At 51.8% G+C, this 8,618-nt stretch overlaps 1 protein-coding gene across 1 annotated transcript; it reads left to right on the top strand.

Moving 5' to 3' along the window:
• Window positions 1–5,587: 5,587 nt before the first annotated feature.
• Window positions 5,588–8,506, top strand: EsH8_XV_000022 (uncharacterized protein; the record flags this gene model as incomplete). Its single annotated transcript, XM_083274063.1, has 2 exons — window positions 5,588–7,151; window positions 7,992–8,506. The coding sequence occupies 2 exons, from the start codon at window positions 5,588–5,590 to the stop codon at window positions 8,504–8,506; spliced, it is 2,079 nt and encodes a 692-aa protein (XP_083120595.1).
• Window positions 8,507–8,618: the final 112 nt, after the last annotated feature.

Raw genomic sequence — 8,618 nt, 5'->3', positions numbered from 1 at the left:
ACCTACCGGTGCATGCCCCCACTTTTCATTGGAACTCGAAGTTTCCTCCAAGTCTACCTAGGTTACCCACTGGGCACGGGTACTCGGGGGGACAAGAAAGCTGGCCGGCCGTCAAACCGATTCTCTTACACCAACATCAAATTGAACACAACGTAGAAGTAAAAGCGGTAAAAAAGTCATAAAGTCAACAAAGACTAAGGTGCCCTGCACCCAGCTCGCCAGCTTAACGGCCTGTTGCCCTCTGCCTCGCACCGTGACCGGAGCCGAGGCCGTGAAATAAACTTGCTGATTTCGGCACAGCATAGGGTGAGAATAATCGGCTTATTGACCATATAAGTTCAAAGGCTATGAGAATATCGGGTGGTCGTTCGACAAATCTCTACATACGCTCTCTGCCACTGACCTGGTTTCTGTGTGAAGCAGTGCTATACCAACGCTTGTTAAAGTCTGCAAGGTGAACGGCAACGTGCCCTAGCATCTGTAAGCCCAAATGTAATGAAAAGGTCGGAAAGGTTGGTGGTCCTGAGTCTGACAAAAGTGAAATGTTTCAGCGGACCTCTGGCCTGGTCTAAAATGGCTATTTGGGGGTCTCGTTTGCTCGGATTGCTGCTCGTCCTCCTTATAATTATTCGTGGTCATCCTCATTGCCGTCAACTTCATGCCACACCATGACAGCTTGATAAGTCTCACTCTGCAGCCCAGAAGATCTCCCCAACACCTCCAGCTCTGCCTGTAAAACAGCTAGACAGCCACTTGCGGCACGCTCCCGTCACCGAACCAGCCTCTGCTTTATGGAAGGCAGTCTCCAATCCGAGGTCGTTTTCTATTATGCAGCAATTTTGGAGACTTCTGTTTTCTTCCTGAGGCTGTCTTTGAGGTTCGGCAGGGAAAGAGAGCTCTCTCAACGCCCTTGAGCTCGCCGGCGGCTGCAAACAGCAGCAGAAGTCACCAGATGAACGAGCAAGACCTGAACCCCTCGCCCACCGATGGGCTGGTACCTCGGTGACTCACCTGGAAGACTTTAAGAACGAGACTATAAAAATCATGAGCATTTGCGTTGGGGATATCAGGAGTAGCTACCCAGATGCCAACGCGTCCTCAGCCGAGGCGCTACCATCACTGCTCTCAATCCCAAACTATTTAGAGAGACAACGGTACACGGCCACAAGGGCACCATACACCACGGTTACTTGCTCCTGGTCCCGGCAACGACCTGAAAAATGGAGGATGTGCATTGCTATGTGCCTTGTGCCCAGGTGTCTTGCATACGACCAGCACGGCTACTTGCGAGAATTCATGGCCCACGGATGACCAGGGGGTCACACTAGTAGGAATTGATTCAGAGGGCCAGCAGGGAAAAGCAGTCGTGTTCAACAGTTTCCAATTCGTAAGCCTCATGCCCGTAAGTGTTTTGAAGACTTGGAACAACTCAACTCCCACGCATCCTGGAAAATTTAGATGAGGTACCGAAGCTTCAGCCGGTAGAAAGTCTTGAATATCCAGGATGCATGCAAGACAGGCATATCAATCTCATGGTTAGGCCATCACGGCTGTTTGCTTCTGCAGCTATCGCCAGAAGCCCCGACGACAGTGTAGACCCCGACAGCTGCCTTCCATCTGAAGCTTCGTCGCCTGCCATCAAGCCAAGTTTGATCCAGAACACTGCCGCTGTGTGTCCGTTGCGGGTTCTGGGCTTCGTCCCGCTACTTTTACCGGCATGACATCTCTACAGCCACCTACAAGGGCCGGCGTTTAAGCCAAAATGACGACATGACGCACTCACTGTCGAGATATCAATAGTGCACTAGTCAGTGCTAGTTATGTATCGAAGCAATGTGTCGATCATCTTGAATGAGCTACCTTATTAACTGTGATGAATAAACCAGTACCTGGTCGTCTCGTAGCCGCCAGAAGCTGTGTATGTTTATTTACGATGAAGAGAGCTGTATATATTCGAAGTAGCTGGCCTTATTGGGACAAGAGGACATGAAACGTGATGTAGATGTGATGTTCTTTGAAAGTTGAAGCACAAATAAGACATGTCTCTATTTGTTTCTCTACCAGAAGTCGACACCAAAAGATAGCATGATTCTAGAGGATTCGATGGTATCTGTCAGAGAATTCAAGAGAAGTTTCAGACGCACTGTTCCGTTCCTTTGACTTGACAATACCTAACTGCCCCTGTATATAAGATGAGGAGTCAATAGAGCCTCTCAATACCTATGCTGACCTTCAGCTTCTCTCAGTTTTTCCAACCGAACAAAACCTACTCTCAATCATGGCGGGAAAGAAGTCGTCCTCACTGAACCAGCGTTGCCGTGAAATCCAGAGATTTTGGCAGACAGTTGAGTCAAGCCCAGACTATCATGATGTGAAGAATTGGGTCTGTGAACGAGAGGGATGGAACGCCATTTTGAGCCTCGCGCGCTCAAAAGAACCAGACGTCACTGAAAGCGACACTTTTCCTGTGGAATGGCTTAATGTAGGCAACCGCAGCCTGATAGGCGTCTTATCCGCCTTCAAAAAACACTGGATGCCAAATCCGCTACCCGAGGTCCTAGATGATGACTCTGGTCAAAATCTTTATGACAAGGAGCCGCAAACTCAAACTCAACCACAATCTCAACCAGCGCAACCGCAACAGCATGACGAACAGAAAAATGTAGCCAATATTCATGGTATAGACTTGGGTATAACTGAAACCAGCACTCGCCCCGAGACTGGTATTGGCGGCTTTGGCATCGAAGATAACGACGATATCAGCCCATACTTTGCTCCCCTTAAGCTCTCAAAAAACACGACAAGGTCTGTCACCAGTATTGGAGGTGGAATCACGAGGCACGAAAATATGGCCCAGAGTATGCATGGATCCTGGAACAGACGGCGCGAGGAGGAACGCGTTCCTTTTCGGCGGATCGAGGATGGTTTGCCGGCTTTGCCGCTGCGTGATAGTGGCAGGCATTATGTTCCGACGAGGAGCCCTCCTCGCCTCGAGTCTGAGTTCGAGAGAAGCGAAGGTGCCCAGACTAGCGGGCCATCTGCATTGCTACGGTGGTGGACACGGGGGGCTCGGGAGCGGAGGCGATAGAAGTGGAAATGTCTCTGTATTTGCTCCCCTTTCTTGTTTTTCCTGGTCGTGATAGGCGCGGCCTTGTGTTTATGAAAAAACCGTGGGGTTTCGTGGAAGACCGAGTTGAGACTGTGATTAACGGCATGCTCTATTAAAAGGTGTTGAAACGAATGTTGCTAGTTTAGGCATGATCTAGCCAGAAAACTAGAGAGCTTAACGGGCAACAACGGGCGACCGTTGACAAGCAACTTACCATTGGCCTGCAGAACCATGGTTGGCCCGCCGGCCGGAAGAACTGTTGCTCTGAGCCTGGGTAACTCCTAATGAATACGAAATCTCTACCCAACATCCGCTAAGAATAGCTTCCCTATTTCAAGCAGCAGTTACAAGACATATCTTATTCCTCCCACATAGTTTTCCATACCGTACTAATCATATACCCTGTAATTCCCCTTGCCGATGATGGAGCGAGTCAACGGTTCATCGGGCATTGCACGTTGACATGCAGCTTTGCTCCGGTCGAGTTGGCCTCGGCCGCGGCGATGTCATGATCAACACCATATTTCGGGAAACACACGACGCAGATCGAGACGGGACAGTCGAGAATCTTGTGCGAGCAGGAACCGCAGCCGGCGCATTGCACGTTGCACGCCGATGTGGCGTGCGTTCCCTGGCACCATCCACAAGTTTCACCCCTCTCCTCTCTCTTGCTTTCGAGTCGGAGCCGTGGTTGCGTCAACGTGCAGTGAGGTACGGGTGTAGCGGTGGTCCCTGAATACTGCGAGTATCTTTGAGTCTGTTCCTTCTGGCGGGTGCCGACATCTTCCTCCTGTCGCGCGGCCAAGGTTGAGGCTGTGGCGTGACCGGCTCGAGCTGACGAACTATGCAATGTGCCTTTGACCACCTGCGGGATGTTCTCTCTCTCAGCGGGACGCTGTTGGATGGTCGTCCGAGGCGAGACGAATAAGAGTTCGGCGCGTCGCGCCATGGGTATTACGGCTGCTTCAACCCCTGGCGTCTTCGAGATTTGCGGAGAGCGATTTGCAATTAGATGCGGTAGACAGATGTGATCTGAGCTGTCAAAAGAATACGGTCAACAGATTGGTGGCTCTGTTATCTTGTTGTTGGGATGGTCTTCATTATCTACTTGATGCCCCCCTCTGAATGGCCGCGGCCGCGTAGGCCAGTTGGGTGTTTCGGGCTCATTGATCCTGTCAATGACGAGAGACGGCATGCCATTCGTCGCCTAAGAAATCGACCGTTCGCAGCCAGCCGACACCGATCTATTGTCTTTTGTCCTTCATTTTCTTCTTCGCCAATGACATCATTCCCGCCGCAGTGAGGAACGCCACAAGTTCTACGATGAGACTAGTCGTTGGCGCCCGAGACATGACTCTTCTTAAATTGACTGGTCACCATGGTGGCTGTGTAAAGAAACTTGCGCGTTCAACAAGACCTTGCAAAACACGCTTGGGAATCGCAATAACTACACAAGGATAAAGCGGCCTAGGAATCGTTCTCAGGCGACCTTAATAATGTTTATTAGGGGCATCCAGACGTCTTGCGTCGGTATCACTGCCGCCATCAAGACATTTATTATCTCTTGCACCTAATGCACCTAACTCCTGCTAAATCTTACAATGCCAACAATAACTGCGCAGGAAGAGATCGTGGAGGTGAAAGTTGTGTTTGCAAGCAGCCCGGCCCAAATAGATCTCATTGAGCCGGTGGTAGTAACGTGAATGCAGAGCGATTAAAGCTGTTGACCATCATCCCTATCGCATGGCCCGAGCAGTGGAGAATGAAATAACCAAACGTTGAAGTGGTGCTGATTCTCAAAGTGACAGATTGGTATAAACGAAACGTGGCTTAAAAGCACTGTTCCGCGAGCACGTGTGCAATCTGCAGAATGACCTGGACTCTAGAGCGTGTGAGAAGCGGACCAAGCGTTGACCAGGGAGGAAAGCCACGTTACAGGGGTTACGGGAAGACAATGCGTTTCTATTTGACCTGGTTAGTTCTGAGGGAAATTGAAGCGAACCGTGGTTTTCAGTTGATCAAGGTCATTGCGGGTGAAGGGGCTTGGTGGACTCCCCTGAAGGACGGGAAAATATGATAGGGGGTTATCAGTCTAATATATCGACATGAGCAGATGTGGCTGTCGACGCGTCTTTGTACCGGCTCGTCCGTAAATTTAGAAAACGTCTTTGAAGCCTTACCTACAGGCGCGAGAAATCTGGCAGGGTATAGGTTGGCGAAATGTAGAAGTTGGATGTGATGTTCTACGGGACCACTCATGATGCCTTGTTACATCATACGACTGACGCCGAGAGTCGATCTTATATGAGTCCATGAATATTAAACGGCCGTCTCAACTTTGGAAAGCTTCGTAATTTCACACCTCTGCCCACCCAGAGACAGGAAGCCTCGGCCGTAATTGTATACTACACGCATTCGACACGTATTTACACAGCAAAGAAAACGTTCCCAGACAGTGACGCAAAACAAAGCCTCGGAATGCCTTCTTTTGGGGACTGCAACGGTATTCGCAGCAATACCCTCAAATTAGAGCCCAGCAAGTCGGTTTCTAGTAAAGACCTCCTCAAGTTTTGGGATTCGGACGGCGAAGATGATGCGGCGACCGGATCAACAACCAAAACGACAACAGCCCACCGGCCTGCTTGCTCTGAAGCTCATCATGGCTCGTCACCCGAGACTGTAATCCCTCGGAAACCGGATCGAACTGTACCCTTTCAAAAACAGACTCAAGCAAGGCTCGTAACCCCCGCGAGCCTTGCCGGATCAGGCCGGGTCGAAGCCTCCGCGCAGCAATTGGCGACGACAGAGCTCATGGTCTCGAACGACACGCCTCTGAGCAGAGTCCAGCTAGCAAAGGATTCTGCAGATGGACCAATCCGTTGGCTGATGACGTGGCCAAGTGTGCTAATACGGATCATGCTGTCCGCTGCCGGCTGGCTACTGCGCAACCCCATGACGGCGGCGAGGCTCGGCATCTCATGTGCCTTGCTCATGGTTGTTGCATGGGTACTGTGTAAGACGGCAAAGACGGTACAGCTCTCATTGGAAGCATTCTTCTGGTTCAAAAGCTACCTGTCGATGGTATTTCGGAATTCGGCTCTTGTAGAACCAGCAGTGATGATGACAGCAGCAGCCGGCCAAGATGCCGTCAGAGGCCAGCAGCAGCAGGACAAGTATAGCCATCGACCGTCGTATGCGCCACTACAAGAACCGGGTCTCATCCTGCCTCGCATCGACACGAGCTTTCATGTGACAATAGGCCACGTCAAGAGTCTTCTGGCGGAGGTTGTGGCACCTCAAGCGATGGTGGGATTCGCGTCACAGCTGACGCCAATGGCGGAGTCCTGGGCTAAAGCCATGAAGGACTGGAGCTCCCTCCGCCCAGAGTGGATGCAGAGCGTCGGAGGCTTCCTCGGGATGTTGACGCAACATTCTGACACACTTGCTATGTTGGATCAGCAGTGGGCAGAGGAGGATGATCAGCACGCGGACGAGATGGCGCGATGGAAGGCCTCGTCGTGGCCAGTGAGACTCTACTGGTCTGTGACCGAATGGCTCGCCCTTGCGCTTGGGGAGGAGCGAGACATGCCGGTTTGGACCGAAAGACACAAGAATGACATGGCCATTATGCACGCCCGAGCGGCCCGAGACGCCGTGACAAGCCACTGCCGCAATGCAAAACGCTATATCAAGTCATTTTCAAGCCTCCAGGAACAGCTCTCCAGCACCGTCGAACCAGCATGTGTCACAAAGTGGCTTAGAAAGCCCTCTATCCTGTCTGTTAGAGTTGTCACTGCTGCAGACGGGGTGACGCTGGCGAATACAGGCTTGGACAACGCGGATGAAAACATATCTGACGCCACGGTGTCGCTGCGGGCGTTGTGCACCATGGTAAAGGAAGCGAGAGCAGAGCTCGGGAGATTGAAGGGACAGCTGGAAAAGGATCAGATGTTGCTGCTGCGGCAGGCTGATGTGTTGTCGGAGCAAGTCAATACTTTGGTTCGGATATCAACGTCGGAGACCGAGACGCGGATCCTCAGAGGTAAGCTGGTTGATGTTATCAAGGAAGTCGCCACAGTTTTGACGGAACACTTTGAACAAGACTACTATGGTTGAGATGGCGCAGTAGCTGTGTAATGTGACAGCGTATGCATGGTGCGTTGATCATAAATCATGATAGCTGTCGGGGTTGACCTGTCTGAACTGGTTGCGTTGTATCTCATTCCATATCTGTATTTTATCAGTCCTACGCTCTCTCTGTCATTTTTAATATCCAAAAAGGCGTGCGGTGGAACATGAAAGACGTGGGCAGGTCTGGTGTGTCCCGACATGTCATCTTTGGCCCATCTCCATTTGATCCCTGAGCGTAGATTTCTAACCGCTTCTTCTAAATTCGGCCCTTCCCCTCCCTTCAACACATGAGGTATTTTTTAGTCGACTTTTGTCGGGCGTTATTAATGTCCAGGTTTCCTGTGAAGCGTATCTTCTGCCCATCAGTCGCTGGGTCCCGATTGTCATAACTCTCTCCACCGCCGTCGAGATTCGTTGTCACCGTTGGGTCCGTTGCATCGTGCAAATTCGTGACGGTGTGTCTTCTACAAGATGACGAACCCCCTGGCCGTCTCGGTTTCCGCGCTTGTTACCCTCGGAATCTGTGTCTATATGCTCTGGTGTCGTGCCGATGCAGCCGCCGCCTTAAAGTATACAACCAACTTCGATTCCACCACCCACGACACGATTCTCAGTAAGTTGGTTCAGCACGCCGCACGCTGACGACCCGATTATCTTTCTCGTTTCCTGTCCTCCTTGAAAATGGGACGCAGATCCTCCCCCCCCCGCCTTGTTGAGAAAGTAGAAGCTGACATCTGATGTCCTGATCCAGAATCGATATGCAAACTCCAGCGAGACGTCCACAACATATACGGGCGCCACCGGACGCTCTACAACCTTCTCAACGTCGACCGCCGAGCCTCGCGGGTCGAAATCATGGAGGCGCTCCAGAAGGTGCACGAGGAGCTGCGGCCCGGCATGCAGCCATGCTGGACGGCGCTTGACGAGACGGGCCGGGATGCTGCCGTGATACACCCGTTCGAGCACCTGCCGGGCGTGTGCGCCGACCCGGTCTTCGTAGGTCTCCAGACTGACCTCAATCTCGCTAACCGGGCCGCCGACATCTTGTGGACCCTGCCGTCTCGGTCCAAGTATGATGGCGAGGTTCTGCACAGCTTTGCCGTGCTGGCGCGTATCGAGGATGTCGAGAGGGAAGCTGGGAACGAGGGCCAGTCGTCATCAAGTGGTGGTGGTGATTTGGTCTCCCAGCTTCGTCAAAAGAAAAAGGCCCAAGCCCAGAGCGACCGGGAACTATGGGGGCTTTGCGAAGAGTATGTAAAGGAGTAGCGCTGTTGCTGACGGTGTGATTGAAGTTATGATTCCTGTGCAGCACCCGAGTCTACGTAGTTCTTAGCCGCTAGAGTCGGGCAATACGGAGTGTTGAGTGAGAGATGTGGTG

This window comes from Colletotrichum jinshuiense, chromosome 15 (assembly GCF_051148585.1).
Source record: "Colletotrichum jinshuiense chromosome 15, complete sequence".
NCBI classification, from domain to species: domain Eukaryota; kingdom Fungi; phylum Ascomycota; class Sordariomycetes; order Glomerellales; family Glomerellaceae; genus Colletotrichum; species Colletotrichum jinshuiense.
This window is presented reverse-complemented; position numbering and strand designations above follow the sequence as displayed.